We start from the raw sequence: 15,874 nt of genomic DNA on the forward strand, positions 1-15,874 counted from the left end.
GTGGAATAAAATATCTGAGACCACACCCAAAGAGCCATGATCTGGTCTCACATCACTGGTCCATATAAAAAGAGTGGCAGAGCGAAAGCCGCTCTCTCTCTCTCTCTCTCCCTGTTCTTCCTTCCTAAATCATCGGACGTGACAGCCGCTTGGCGCGTCCGTGCAGGCCTGCACTGCGGCCTTGATCAGCACGTGGGCCATAAGTTGCAACCATCCGGAGCACGAGAACAAATCTCTCCACAACGACGAACACGGTGGCAGTTTCAAATTGACCTCCAATGTTTGCTGGTTCTCAGAAGGAAGCGGTTTCTTTGTTTTGGTACAAGGGAATCTCCCCAAAATCGACTAGCATTATAGTGTGAAACTTTACTTTTGTGCTAGTAATTTCCAGACTTTCAGCGATCAAAAACTCCCATAAACCCCTCCCCCCCTTTTTTTCGTGTTTTATGTGTTATTTCAATCGGCCTGGTTCATTGATTGCATTTTCTTGGGATTAGTAATTCATATCAGAACTCCAAGAACTCAAAGTAATAATGCATTCTTTTTTACCAGTGTAAGAATTTTTAGCATCCTTCAGAGAAAGAAAAGGTCTACGGTGGAGCATAAGCAACACCTAGAGGCAAATGTGCTAACTGATTGCAGTAAAGAATAATTTGTTTCAATCCGAACGATTTTCAAAATGAAAGCTAGAAAAATCACTACATCCTCATCAACGGATTGTGCAAGATGTCCAAGACAGCAACGATGACGCTAGAATTGAATCCAGGAAATGTGAGGCAGGCGTTCTAACAAGTAGTGCCCACATTAGTAAAACTAAACAAATGTTCTCATTTGCACTGAAATTAGCGATACTTTGCTAATTATAGTATTAATCAGGGTTGGGTAGGGTTACTTTAACTTGATTACTTTCAATTACTTTTGGATTACTCCAATACCACATATGCTAATAAAAGACTAAATAACCAAAAAAAGGAATAAAATTGTCAAGTCAAGTCACATTTATTTATATAGCCCTTAATCACAAAAATGACTCAAAGGACTGCACAGGATTACAATTACACAATTGCATAATTAACTGATCTTAAACCAGCATGCGGGCAAGGAACAACTCAAAAACCTCAGCGTGAGGAAAAAAGAGAAACCTTGAGAAAGGACCTGGGGCGGCAGTGGCTCAGGAGGTAAAGCGCTCGTCTTGGGATCAAGAGATCGCAGTTCGAATCCCGGCTCCTCCGTGTTACATGTCGAAGTGTCCTTGGGTAAGACACTGAACCCCTAATGCCCCCAATAAGCAGGTTAGCGCCTTACATGGCTGCACGGCCGCGATTGGGAAATGTGAAGCACACTGTAAAGCGCTTTGGGAAGTCTTGACTTGAAAAGCACTATCATTTCCTTTCACCTCACATAAAATGACTCACAACACGTGGTAAGCTTTCTCTCCTGGCTTTGATCTCCGGCAAAACTAACATAAAATGCGACGGAAACAAAATGAAAATAAATCCAAACAGCTTGCCAACATCATATTTGCCGTTCCATGTATTCCGTTACTCCCCAAGCCTCCACAAAATGTAGTTATTTTATTCATATTTAGTTGATTTTGTCTTTTATTAGCATATTTGGTATCGGAGTAATCCAAAAGTCATTGAAAGTAATGAGGTTAAAGTAACCCTACCCAACCCTGGTATTAACTGCATTAATTTGTTAATTGATTGCTTTCAGATCCGTTTGAATCGTGTCGTTTGACTGCAGTTCAAGGATCCTGGTCCTTCTGGTCACATTTCAACATGACCTTTATCCCAAGACCTTGACGTGTGGTCTCGAAGGCCTGGACCGCCTGTTCCAGGGGGAAGCGATGAGTGACCAGAGGCTTCACGTTCACTTTTCCTGAGGCCAACATGGAGATGGCCATGGGCCAACTGCAAAACACAGGTAGGAGAGACATTAATTGGATTATTATGTTGCTCTAAACCAGGGGTGTCAAACTCATTTTAACTTGGGGGCCACACGATAGAACAAACACTCAGTCGGGGGCCGGACTAGTAGATGAAAGAGAAAGAAAAAGAGATAAAGAAATAAGAGAAAGCGGGAGGGAAAGGAGAGAGGGCGAAACAAAGAAAGAAAAAGAGAGAGAGGGAGCGAGAGGGAGAAACAAAAGATAAAAAGTCATGAGAGAGGGGGAAAAAAAAGGGAGCGGAAGAAAGAAATCCAAAGAGCAATAGAAAGACAGAAGGAGAGAAAATAGAAAAGAAAGGGCGAAAGGTATGAAGAGAAAAAGAGAAAAGGAAAAAAGGAAGTTAGAGCAAAAGAGGTTAAAAGATAGAGAGAGAGAAAGACAAAAAGCAACAAAGGAAGAGAAAAAGAGAGACACAAAGAGTGAAAGAGACAGAGTGGGAGAAAAGGGGTGGAAAATAAAGAGATTGAGAGAGAGAGAGAGAGAAATAAATAAATAAATACAAGTACAGTGTCAGGCAGCACGGCGGGACAGTGGTTTGCGCATGTGCGGCACAGTTCAAGTCATGGGAACCTGTCGTGGGTTCAAATCCAGCTCCAGACTTCCTGTGTGGAGTTTGTATGTTCTCCCCGTGCTTGCGTGGGTTTCCTCCGGGCACTCCGGTTTCCTCCCACATTCCAAAAACATGCATTTAGGGTGAATTGGCCGGTCCAAATTGTCCCTAGGTGTGAATGAGCGAGTGAGTTGTCTGTCCCTGTGTGCCCTGCGATTGGCTGGAAACCAGTTCAGGGTGTCCCCTGCCCACTGCCCGATGATTGCTGGGATGGGCTCCAGCACCCCCGCGACCCTACTGAGGATAAGCGGTGCAGCTGATGAGATGAGAAGTACAGTGTCTTTGTTCGAGGCACCTGGCTTTAGCAACATCAAGTTGACATATTTCAACATGCAGCTTGTTTTTCTCTTGCGCTTCTCTGAGTGTTGTCTCGCGGGCCGGATTCAATCCCTTAGCTGGCCTGATCTGGCCCGCAGGCCGCCTGTTTGACACCTGTGCTCTAGACCAGGGGCCTCAAACTCAATTGAGTTGGGGGCCACTGAAGCTAGGAACCGGGTGAGGTTGGGCCAAATGGTGTTTTCCACAAAAACAGACTTTAAAAAAACATTTCACTGGTGTTAAAGGGAGAATCTTTCATAATTGTCCACTAGATGTCAGTGTGACGTGTAGTGAAACCAAAAAAAGAGTCAAAGAAGGATTGCAAACTATGGAGACTAAGAGAGAAAAAGCGCCCCTATTCTTCCTTTTTCGCCCCAGCCCTTTTTCAGAGAAAGACAACTAGAGGAAAAACAATTTTATTATGGATTTCAAAAATAGGGAAGAAGAAATAAGAAAAAGGCAAAAAGGGAAAAGTAGGGGAAAAGAAAGCAAAAACAGGAAACTGGAGGAAAGGAAAGAAGAGAAACAAAATGAAAGAGAAAAAGGACAAAATTCGGGGGAAAAAATGCAAATGTTTCTCTTTTCTTTTCATTTTTCTCTTTTCTGTTTCCTTTTCTTGAGTTTTCCTTATTGTCTTATTTCTTTTATTTATATTTTTATCTCTTTTTTTTTTATTATCGCAATATGTCGAAAAGATTTGGGATGGCCAATACTTTTGAAAGGCACTGTACTTTCAGAGTAACGCGCTACTTTTTGGTGTCAGTAATCTGGGAGGGGTAACTAAATTACTTTTTTTAAAGGAACTCGTTACTGTAACTGACACGCCCAACACTGTATTTACCGTAAATTCTTTCCCACATCAAAGGAAGACGCCTTTGATGACGTCAGTTATAAGGAGGAAGATGAGGACGGTTTACCGTGCTTACTTCAAGTACGGTATGTTTTTTTAACAGAGCTTTTTACTATGTTGCGAGCGTGTTTCTAGTAGCGTTTTGCTACCCTTCACAGGCACGATTTGGGATGAAAGTTATACAATTATTATTAAAGCTTTGAAAACTCTCTCGGTGTACCGTCTTTCTTTGTAAATATGTGTAATCATGTATAATATGTATTTGCAACTGTATATTTTTGTCTCATCTCATCTCATCAGCTGCACCGCTTATCCTCAGTAGGGTCGCGGGGGTGCTGGAGCCCATCCCAGCAATCATCAGGCAGTGGGCAGGGGACACCCTGAACTGGTTGCCAGCCAATTGCAGGGCACACAGGGACAGACAACTCACTCGCTCAGTCACACCTAGGGACAATTTGGACGGGCCAATTCACCTGAAATGCATGTCTTTGGAATGTGGGAGGAAACCGGAGTGCCCGGAGAAAACCCACGCAAGCACGGGGAGAACATACAAACTCCGCACAGTAAGGCCGGGAGCTGGATTTGAACCCACGCAGGAGGTTCCCACGACCTCAGAACTGTGCCGCACACGCGCTAACCACTGCGCCGTTTTTTTGTACGAGCAAATGAGAAAGAAGGGGCGGGGCAAACGCGGGCTGACGGGAATTGGAGTAAAGGTGAGTGTTGCTACCATTAACTGCCCTGTCACAGGCACCGTTTGGGATGAAAGTTATATTATTATTATTTAAGCCTTGAAAACTCTCTCGGTGTACCGTCTTTCTTTGTAAATATGTGTAATCATGTATAATATGTATTTGCCACTGTATATTTTTGTAATGTATTTATTTTAGAAACTTATTCTGATATGTTTTGTACGAGCAAATGAGAAAGAAGGGGCGGGGCAAACGCGGGCTGACGGGAATTGGAGTAAAGGTGAGACGTGTTTGTGGACGCGGACGAAAATAGTGGATATATATTTTTCCCACCCTTACCTTTGGAAATATACACTTTTTTCCAGGGATTACTTTTAACGGGCACCTGGACTCTGCAGGTCTGCATTAAATGTTAAGTACCGGTATCATTTTCTGTTCATTATGCCGGCTGTGTTTTTTAGACTGTATCGGGTAAGGGTTTATTTCGTGATTGTATTGCGTTTTTTCAATGTGGGCGCCTGCGGCTAATATACAGGTGCGGCTTGTGTATGTACTAAATCGGTTTTCCTCCCGAAATGTAGTGGGTGCGGCTTATAATCAGGTGCGCTCTATAGTCCGGAATTTACGGTAATTGAGTATCAAGATGCAATATTAGTGAAAGGAGAGTCATTTTCCATACGTGTTGCAGTAGCGGAAGACGCCTCTGATGTCGACTTCTCTGACGGCTGCGTTGATAAGCGGGATGGTGGCCATTTCGGACCCGAGACCCACCAAGACCACCACGCCCCCTGAGCGGGTCGCCTGGTCGAGTACAGTAACAGTAAATCACCTCATCAAATTCCAAACAAAGGGTTGGGTAGGGTTACTTTAACTTGATGATTGATTTTATGTTAGTTTTGCCGAAGATCAAAGAGATCAAAGCCAGGAGAGAAAGCTTACCACGTGTTGTGAGTCATCATTTTATTCATATTTAGTTTATTTTGTCTTTTACTAGCATATTTGGTATAGGAGTAATCCAAAAGTAATTGTAAGTAATCAAGTTAAAGTAATTACCCAACCCTGATACTGTATCTTAAAGGGACATTGTGTATTATTTGGCGCCTCCTAGAGGTAATAAAAATGACATTGATTACGATAAAACAATAAAGTAATCCCTCACTGTATAGAGGTTTACTTTTCACGATTTTGCAGATTTTCACCACGCGTTGTGTTCTGCATTGTGATTGGCCTGAACCCTTTTCTGCCTGCGTCTGCCTGTGCATCAATAACATGGTAGTCGAGTTTCTCTAAAAGCCATCATGTTAACAAAACAATCTAGTACCTGCAACAAGGCCCGTAAGGCAGAGAAACAGTCTTTGTAAAAAATAAAATAAAATAAAAATGTTAAATAACAAACACAATAAAACTTTGTATTCTTCCTTGTACTTTCTAGCATTTGTTTTGGGTTGCACTGCGCAATACAATGCCATCTAGTGGTCGAATATTACAAATTGTCCCTCTAAAGCAGTAGTGCCCAATAGGCGGCCTGTGGGCCGGATCAAGCCCGCTAAAGGGTTGAATCTGGCCTGTGAGACAATGCTGAGAGAAACACAAGAGAAAAATGAGCTGCAGGTCGAAATATGTCGAGTTGATGTTGCCAAAGCCAGCTGCCTCTCACAAAAACGCTGTATTTGTATTTGTTTATTTCTCTTTCTCCCTTTTTATCTCACTCTGTGTCTCTCTCTTTCACTCCCTCTGTCTCTCTCTGTCTCGCTCTCCCTCTCTCTGTCTCGCTCTTATCTGTCCCTCTCTCTCTGTCGCTCTCTCTCTCTCTCCCTCTGTGTCTCTCTCTCTCTCTCTCTCCCTCTGTGTGTGTCTCTCTCTCTCTGCGTTTTTCTCTTTCTCTGTGTCTTTTTACCCTATTTTGCTCTCTCTTCCATTTTTTTTCTCTCACTCTCTTTGTAGCTTTCCCCTTCTTTCTTTCTCCCCTTCTATTTTATCTCCTTCTCTCTTTCTAGTTATCTTTGAAATTATTTCTCTCTCTCTTTCTTTTATCTCTCTCTCTCCTTGTCCCACTCTCTCTTTCTAAAGTGTTAGACCAGGGGTGTCAAACTCATTTTAACTTAGGGGCCACAGGATGGAACAAACATTCTGTCGGGGGCCAGACGAGTAGATTAAAGAGAAAGAAAAAGAAATAAGAGAAAGAGGGAGGGAAAAGGAGAGAGGGTAGGACAAAGAAAAAGAGAGAGGAAGAGAGAGCATGAGAAACAAAAGAGATTAAAGTCAGGAGAGAGGGGGGAAGAAAAGGAGAGGAAGAAAGACATCCAAAGAGAAATAGAAAGACAGAAGGAGAGAAAAGAGAAAAGAAAGTGCAAAGGGTAGGAAGAGAGAAAGAGAAAAGAAAAGGAAAAAAGGAAATTAGAGCGAAATAAGATAAAAATACACGGAGAGTGAAAGAGACACAGACAGAGAGTGGTAGAAAAGGGGTGGAAGAGAGAGAGAGAGAGAAATAAATAAATACAAGTACAGTGTCTTTGCGAGAGGCAAGTTGACATTTTTTTTTGTGTACTTTTATTGTTATATACTCTTTATCAATCATCCACTATCTATTATTTTAAATTCATGATACATTCCAAACCCATTAGGCCAAGACACAACCTGCAGCTTGTTTTTCTCTTGCGCTTCTCTGGTTGTTGTCTGGCGGGCCGGATTCAATCCCTTAGCGGGCCTGATCTGGCCCGCGGGCCGCCCGTTTGTCACCTGTGTGTTAGACATTTAAAAAAAATGAACGAGGGATTCTGAAGGTACGTACATAAATAGCAGTTTGGATGCTGCTCTCAACGCCGCTGCATTCGATGGTGACGTGAGGCGGAGCTCCCAGCATGCCCTCCACTTTCTTCGCCAACTGCTGAGGTTGGTCTCCCTGCTTGACGCTCAGCTGGAAGTCAGCGCCCAAATCCTTGGCCAAGGACAAACGCTCAGGGAACAGATCTGAACGGGACAACCGGGTCAATAAAGAAACAAGGGACATATTCAAGGGAGGATCTAGGGCAGGGGTGGGCTAACTATTGGGAGTCCTGGGCCACACATTGAGTTTAAAAATGGGTCAAAAGGGTTGAGAACAATGTTCCCTCTAAGCTGCGCGCATCCTCAGCGCACAAACGAAATGTCGATACACCTGACCCGTTGTAGCGAGTCGATGCAGCCGCAGCCAACAGAGGGCGCCGCCATTATACCAATTAGGTATGTCTCGGCTGAGGCGCGAACCAGCGACCTCCCAGTCTCAAAGCGGGCACACTACCATCTACTGGGAGGTCGCTGGTTCGCGCCTCGGCCGAGACATACCTAATTGGTATAATGGCGGCGCCCTCTGGCTGCGGCTGCATCGACTCGCTACAACGGGTCAGGTGTATCGACATTTCGTTCTGTGTACATTGTTACAAAGAATGACAATACAAAGGAAATTATTATTATTATTATAATAACCAGCGCAGTTTTTCGAGAACCGGCTTCTTCGGCTCGGCTCACTAAAAAGGAACTGGCTCTTTCGGGTCCTAAGCGGCTCTTCAGGTTGTTTTTGCTTCTTTCATCCCTATATGACCAAATAGTATATAAAATTATGCACAAAATGACTTAAAGGAAGGGGGAATAGAACAAAAAAGAAAAAAATACCAAAATGAAAAAGGAGTGAAAAGCTGAGAAAGAAAAGAAACAAAAAGAAGAGAAAAATTCAGAAAAAAAGAAAAGAAAGAAACAAAAGAAAAAAAGGAAATAGAGAACAAAAAGAAAAAAGTAACAGCTAGGAAAAAAAAAAATACAATGAGATTTTTTTTTAAAGGAATTCCAAAAAAATAGGGAAAAACCAGGGAAAAAGAAAAAGTTTGTGTTGCATTCAAATTATTTCCAATGATATCAAATGAATCTTGTTGCCAACATTGTACTTCCACTAAAAAATGTGATTAAGTAGAGTTCTGTATCTTACAATCGACTAAATAAGCCCCCAAAAATGTTAATATTATGCGACAAAATATATCAGGAAAAAAAAGAAATGGAAATCTTGTGAAAGAATTGTAAAAACAAATGACGTTTGTAAGCCGTACAACCTTTGCAATAGTACATGAGTCAATTCATTCAAAAGAGAAAAATAATTTTGCATTGCCGGAAACTTAGCAAAATGTAACTTAATGTCAAGTTTTGGACATGTTTGATAATGACTTAGTTGCCACACTTGGGATTGCTGTTGCTCACTGTTGTTTCAAGCGTTGCTCACCGACTTTGTGTGAACGCTCACATCTGTGGAAAATTAGAGGGAACATTGGTTGAGAAGGAAACAAATATTGATTTTATAAGATGTTCCTGAATAGGCCATTATATTATATATAGCTCAGGAGGTGGAGCGCTCGTCTTGGGATCAAGAGATCGCAGGTTCGATTCCCGGCTCCTCCGTGTTATATGTCGAAGTGTCCTTGGGCAAGACACTGAATCCCCTAATGGCCCCATTAAGCAGGTCGGCGCCTTGCATGGCGGCATGGCCTCTATTGGTGTGTGAGTGTGTGTGTGAATGGGTAAGTGTGAAGCACATTGTAAAGCGCTTTGGGAGGCCTTCATTGACTTGAAAAGCGCTATATAAATGCAGACCATTTATATATGTGGATATTTCCATCCATTATCTGCACCACTTATCCTCTGTAGGGTCGCGGGGGTGCTGGAGCCCATCCCAGCTATCTTCGGGCAGTGGGCAGGGGACTCCCTGAACTGGTTGTCAGCCAGTCACAGGGCACACACAGAAAGACAACTTACTTGCTCATTCACACCTAGGGAAAATTTGGACCGACCAATTAACCTGACATTCATATTTTTGGAATGCGGGAGGAAACCGGAGTGCCACGCAAGCACGGGGAGAACATGCAAACTCCACACAGGGGGTTTGATCTCATGACCTCAGAAATGTGCCGCACACGAGCTAACCACACATATATTCAGTGAAGAAAATAAGTATTTGAACACCCTGCTATTTTGCTATTCCCTCCCACTTAGAAATCATGGAGGGGTCTAAAATTTTCATCGTAGGTCCATGTCCCCTGTGAGAGAGATAAACTAAAAAGAAAAATTTAGAAATCACAATGCATGATTTTCTTAACAATTTATTTGTGTGATACAGCTGCCAATACGTTTTTGACCACCTGTGTATCATCTAGAATTCTGACCCTGAAAGACCTGTTAGTCTGCCCATTAGGAGTCCACCTGCACTCCCTGTATCATCCTGAATCAGATGCACCTCTTTGAGGTTGTTAGCTGCATAAAGACACCTGTCCACCCCATACAATCAGTAAGACTTTAACTCGTAACATGGCAAAGACCAAATAGCTGTCCAAAGACACCAAAGACAAAATTGTACACCTCCACAAGGCTGGAAAGGGCTACGGAGCAATTGCCAAGCAGCTTGGTGAAAAAAGGTCCACTGTTGGAGCAATCATTTAATCATTATTAAATGGAAGAAGCTGTCAATCTCAATCGGAGTGGAGCTCCATGCAATATATCACCTCGTGGGGTCTCAATGATCCTAAGAAAAGTGAGGAATCAGGCCGGAACTACTCGACAAGAGTTGGTCAATGACCTGAAAAGAGCTGGGACGTGGGCCACATGTTGCAACCATCAGGGACACAAGACTAAATCTCTTCACGACGACAAATCAGGTGACGGTTTCGAATTTAACTCCATGTTTGCTGGTTCTTGGGAATTTGTGTTTCTTTTCTGTACAAAGGTAAAAGGGAATCCCCCCAAATCGACTAGCATTATAGCGGGAAACCTTCTTTTGTGCTAGAGACTTCCTGACTTTCAGCTGTCAAAAACTAACAAACTTCCCATTCTTCCCTCAGCGTATCACGTAAAACTGGAAAAAATAATAAAAGGGTTCAACATATTAAGCTTACTGTATTAACACTTGCCAACGTCCCACCCTTGTCTTTGATTGCACCAATACCATCAGATTCCAAGACACTGTTACTATGGTAAGTGGTCTGGATCACAAGCTACCTCTCTGTTATGCCTCTTTCTCTGGGTTAAGTAACCCGGCTTTGTTTCAGGGTTAAAAAAACTCGGGTTTCCCCCTAAACTTCTAAAAGTTGTTTTTTCAGGTTACCTGTGATGACAACTTGCGACGCTCCCATGGCCTTGGCCACAAGCAGACACACCAACCCGATTGGTCCTGAAAAGCAGCAACAACTTCATTAAAAAACAATGAAACATGAAACCACTACATTCGGTACCTGGCAGAGCCCCAATTCTTGTATGCAGCTAACCAGCCGCTCTTTAAATTGCTTTCTTTCACCGAGAGGCGAAGCCATCCAATTAAGTTCAACTTTAGTATAATGACAATAATGATTATTCAGTCAACAATAATTATGTGTCCTGTGTTCCTATTTGTAGATCTATAGTTGTTAGCTCAGGAGGTCGTCTTGGGATCAAGGGATCAGGAGGTAGAGCGCTCGTCTTGGGATCAAGGGATCCCAGTTCGAATCCCGGCTCGCCCGTGTTACATGTCGAAGTGTCCTTGGGTAAGACACTGAACCCCTAATACCCCCAATAAGCAGGTTAGCGCCTTAGATGGCTGCAAGGCTGCTATTGGGAAATGTGGAGCACATTGTAAAGCGCTTTGGGAAGTCATTGACTTGAAAAGCGCTATATAAATGCTGATCATTTCATTTCATTTCATTTATATAGTCACATACTCCCAGTCGGTAACAAAGTCATCTTTAGGTAGGTTTGAAGGTGTGACTCTACGTCACAGATTTGTTTTTCTCTCTGTTAAACATTAGTCTGCTGCTACAGACGTAAAAATTAACCAGTTTTCCTTCATTGTTAGAACGTGCACCTTCTGGCATAACAGATTCCTTTCTTGTGCAGTCACGTTTAAACATTTCTATTAGAATTGCCGCTTAAAAATTGCAGTTTAAGGTGATACCACAAATATGAGATACAATATACTGTCTGTGGTTTGCAATCATCTGTGGTCTGTGCAGCCCTTTGAGACTCTTTGTGATTAAGGGCAATACAAAATGACTTTAAGTTTGAAGCCTTAAATGTGGAAACATGATCAAAACTACATTCGTTAGGCACTTTATGTTAGTGTATTCCTTCAAAAAAAGCATTATTGATTACTTTCAAGGTAAAAATACACGGGTTCCCCTGACGTTGTGTCCTAAATGCGATATTTTGAAGTCGAGTCGAAGTAGAACGAAGTTGAGTAAAGTTAGTAGAGTTTGTCGGGGAACCGGCTTCTTCGGCTCGGCTCACTAAAAGGAACCGGCTCTTTCGGGTCCTAAACGGCTCTTCGGGTTGTATTTGCTTCTTTAATCCCAACATGACCAAATATTATGTAAAAGTATGCACAAAATGACTTAAAGGAAGAGGGGAATAGAACAAAAAAGAAAAAAATTCCAAAATGAAAAAGTAGTGAAAAGCTGAGGAAAAAAAGAAACAAAAGGAAGAGAAAAAAGAAGGAAAAATTTAGAAAAAAGACAGAAAAAAAGTAAATAGAGAACAAAAAGAAAAAAGTAACAGCTTAGAAAAAATAAACACAATGCGATTTTTTTTAAAGGAATTTAAAAACAACTAGAAAAAAAACACGGAAAAAAGAAGAAAAAGTTTGTGTTGCATTCAAATAATTTCCAATTATATCAAGTGAATCTTGTTGCCAACATTGTACTTCCACTAAAAAATGTGATTAAGTACAGTTCTGTATCTTGCAACCGACTAAATAAGCCCCCCAAAATGTTAATATTATGCGACAAAATATATCAGGAAATAAATGAAATGGATATCTTGTGAAAGAATTGTAAAAACAAACAACGTTTGTAGGCAATAGTACATGAGTCAATTCATTCAAAAGAGAAAAATAATTTTGCATTGCCGGGAACTCAGCAAAATGTAACTTGATGTCAAGTTTTGGACATGTTTGATAATGACTTAGTTGCCACACTTGGGATTGCTGTTGCTCACTGTTGTTTCAAGCGTTGCTAACCGACTTTGTGTGAACGCTCAGACCCGTGGAAAATTACAGGGAACATTGCTTTCAACCAAAATACCTGCGCCACAGACGAGCACGGTGCTGCCGAGGGTCACTCCTGCTCGGCGACAGGCGTGGATGCCCACCGACAGAGGCTCGATCAGAGCCCCCTCCTCGAACGTCACCTGATCTGGCAACCTGGAGAGACAAAGCTGAGGAATTTGCAGTCTGACAGTAAAATGGCATTCGCTGATTTTGGATTTCAAAGCTGATGTTGTTTTACTTGTAGCAGAAGTCGGCGTTGTGCGTGTAGTATCTGCACAGGTTGCCATCATCGGGCGGGGTGGCACAGAAAAAGATGGAGGGGGATAAATTGTAGCGCCCATTTTTGAAAAAGTCATCCATCTCTCGGGGGACACCGGGTTCTATTGCCACTCGGTCCCCTAAATTGATATCGACAACAAAAGACTTATTGTAAATAGGGCTGTTGTTAGCCATTTGTGTGCCCTAATATTATAATATTTTACATAGACAAAAAATGAATTCGTACTTACCTTATCATTCCAAAACTGTGTTTTAAAAAAGTGATTACCAAGCCGTTTGGTCTTTTTTTTTTTTAAGTTGAATAGCGTCACATGACGAGGCTGCTACGTTTGATTGGTTCAACATGGTAGCGCCTAACACAGTTCTGCGTCAAAATAATTGCGCCTTAGCGGAGACAGACGCGTACTAACCTGGAGGTGATTTATTAAGTTACAAAGTAAGGACTTCAATGTTGCCTAATGTAGAGGAGTAAAAGTACAGTTTTTTCTTCACAAATTTACTCAACTAAAAGTATAGGGGTTTAAAAATACTCCTAACGTACTCACTCATGTAAATGCATTTATGTAGTTTAACATGTTATATTGTACATGTGTTTCGTTATATCATATATATTGTTAATTAACATTTTGTTGTGAGATACTGAGTTGCTCGACATGAATGAGGTTTATTATAAAAAAAGGTTCATAAATTAAGTAGCTTGGACGTTCACCATAGAAGGAAAAAATACATGCAAATATAATTAAGTAGAATAATACATTTTCTTATTCAAATTATGAATTCATTTACTGCATTAAATTATTGTTGGTAATATACTGATTAAAAGGGATAACCACAAACTTGTCTTTTTTCATTTTCTCATTTTTACTTCCTTTTTCCTTAACTTTTTTATACAACATAATTCGTAATATAATGCATCAAAGCAAGTGAGCCGTTTGAGAGCCGGCTCTTTTTAATGAGTTGAGCCAAAAAAGCCGGTTCTCTAGGAAAAGACGGACTTCCTTTCACTACATAGGTACCACATGAAATCCGAGGCGGCAGACGCCTGCGCACAGTAGCATCAAACCGCTGGCTTCGTTTGCAACAACAACAACAAAAAACCGATACAGAGATAGAGGCTACCGCGGCTAATGGTCGGTGTTTACCGTATGGTACCCATAATTGACAAATTTTCGTTTTTCCGTACAGATTTTCTCGTAAGCCGTACACGTCTTAAAATGCATAACAAACGTACTTTGTACGGCACAAACGTACAGGTTGACAGGTATGTAAATGTAACAGAGTAAATGTACTCGGTTACTACCCACCTGTGTTGCTATTTGACAAGCGCGAATGATTCCGCCCGACTCACCGACTCGAAGGTGTTTGACCGCAGAGCCGACCTTGAGCACCCGTCCCGCCGCCTCGTGACCCAAAACCATCGGCTTCCTCAAAACAAAGTCGCCGATGCGGCCATGCTGCCAGTAGTGGACGTCGGAACCACAAATCCCGACTGAGTGCATTTGGAGCAAAACCTCTGAAAGCAAAAGAAGGTGAGAGCTGATATCGAATGGCAAATATCTACAACTACCTGAAAAAAAACATTTTGCCTGAAACTTGAGCGCGAACTTGCATCAGATCGATACTATTGACCTGTGATTGATACTTCAACCCTCCACCATTTCCTTCTAAACCAGGGGCCACACGATAGAACAAACATTCTCTCGTGGGCCAGATTAGTAGATTAGAGAGTAAGAAAAACAGAGAGAAAGAAATAGGAGAAAGAGAGGGAGAGAAAAAGAGAGCAGGTGGGACGCAGAAAGAGAGAGAGAGAGATAAAAGAGAGCAAGAGCGAGAGAATGTAAGAAACAAAAGAGATAAAATGAGAAATTGTGAGAGAGAGGGAAAGAAAGAAATTCCAAGAGAAATAGAAAGAGAGAATGAGAGAAGGAAAGAGAGAAGGGAGGGGGAAGCAAGAGAGAGAGTAAAAAGGAAGAGGGAGGAAAAGAAGGTAAAAAGACACAGAGAGTGAAAGAGAGAGAGAGAGAGAGAGAGAAAGAAATACAAGTACAGCGTCTTTGTGCGAGGCACCTGGCATTGGCGACATCAAGCGGACATATTTCAACCTGCAGCTCATTTTTCTCTTGCACTTCCCTCAGCGTTGTCTCGCGGGCCGGATTCAATCCCTTAGCGGGCCTGATCTGGCCCGTGGGCCGCCTGTTTGACACCCCTGCTCTAAACACTGCTTCTATATGTAAATAGCGCAGTCCTTCTCTCCCTTATCCACTGCCCTCAGCTACTTTATCAGTTTGTGACTGACAGGCACACTTTCAGCACCTCTCCCTACCTGGCCTGCTGTGGCATCTTGCCTGCCAGGCAGAAGAGAGGGCCGAATATACGCCTGCACCCTCATCAGAAGCTCAATAAGATAGAGGTAAACGGGATGTGGAAAGGGGCGTGGCACAATGTCAGGTCTCATTTGTGTGGTTAAGTTCACCCTACAGGAAGCAAAAAGCTGCAACCAACCGCAAATGTACATGTTACTGTTCCTGAACACAAATCTGTAAATCCATTGTCACTATGGCAACATAGCCAAAAGGGCTTCTTCGTTACATAGCTTTGGTTTGACTCTCGACTATCGTCTGGAACAGTTGTTGTAGTAGTGTTAATGTTGATGGTGAGGGGATCAAATTATGCTACCAGCATTTCTGTGCAGAGTTTGCATGTTATCCTTGTGCTTGGGCAGGTTTCCTACGGGCACTATGGTTTCCTCCCACATTTCAAAAATATGCATTTCGAGTTAATTGAGCCAGTTCGAATTGTCCCTAGTTGTGAACGTTGTTAGCTGGGATGGGCTCCAGCAACCCCGCAACCCTATTGAGCATAAGCAGTGCAGATAATGGATAGATGGATGTTCACACTATTTGTACTTTCTTACTTTATTTACAAAATCTTGTGCAATAGAAGTGTATTAAAATAGGCCACTGTCACCATATCAGTTTTCAAGCTATATTGGGTTTATTATTCATGATATTTCAGTAAAAACATTACTAATTTAGTTGTTATAAATGCATTTATGTCCATCCACATATATGAATGAAGTTTTTACTTGCTGTATCCTTTCGTATCAGTACTTTCCCAGCAATGGTCATCCACCCTTACCTTA

At 42.0% G+C, this 15,874-nt stretch overlaps 1 protein-coding gene across 1 annotated transcript in view; it reads right to left on the bottom strand.

Annotated features, from left to right (window-relative positions):
- Window positions 1–448: 448 nt before the first annotated feature.
- Window positions 449–15,874, bottom strand: part of sord (sorbitol dehydrogenase) — a 31,726-nt gene continuing 16,300 nt past the window's right edge. The window contains exons 3-9 of the mRNA XM_088333672.1: window positions 14,081–14,245; window positions 12,692–12,851; window positions 12,488–12,606; window positions 10,543–10,608; window positions 7,213–7,391; window positions 5,101–5,222; window positions 449–1,913 (exon numbers count right to left, since the gene is read on the bottom strand). Coding sequence (XP_088189798.1) covers window positions 1,748–1,913; window positions 5,101–5,222; window positions 7,213–7,391; window positions 10,543–10,608; window positions 12,488–12,606; window positions 12,692–12,851; window positions 14,081–14,245 — 977 coding nt within the window. The 3' untranslated portion in view covers window positions 449–1,747. The remainder of the gene's footprint in view (window positions 1,914–5,100; window positions 5,223–7,212; window positions 7,392–10,542; window positions 10,609–12,487; window positions 12,607–12,691; window positions 12,852–14,080; window positions 14,246–15,874) is intronic.

This window comes from Urocampus carinirostris, chromosome 4 (assembly GCF_059441175.1).
Source record: "Urocampus carinirostris isolate Australia breed hairy pipefish chromosome 4, RoL_Ucar_1.0, whole genome shotgun sequence".
In the NCBI taxonomy this organism is placed as follows: Eukaryota; Metazoa; Chordata; class Actinopteri; order Syngnathiformes; family Syngnathidae; genus Urocampus; species Urocampus carinirostris.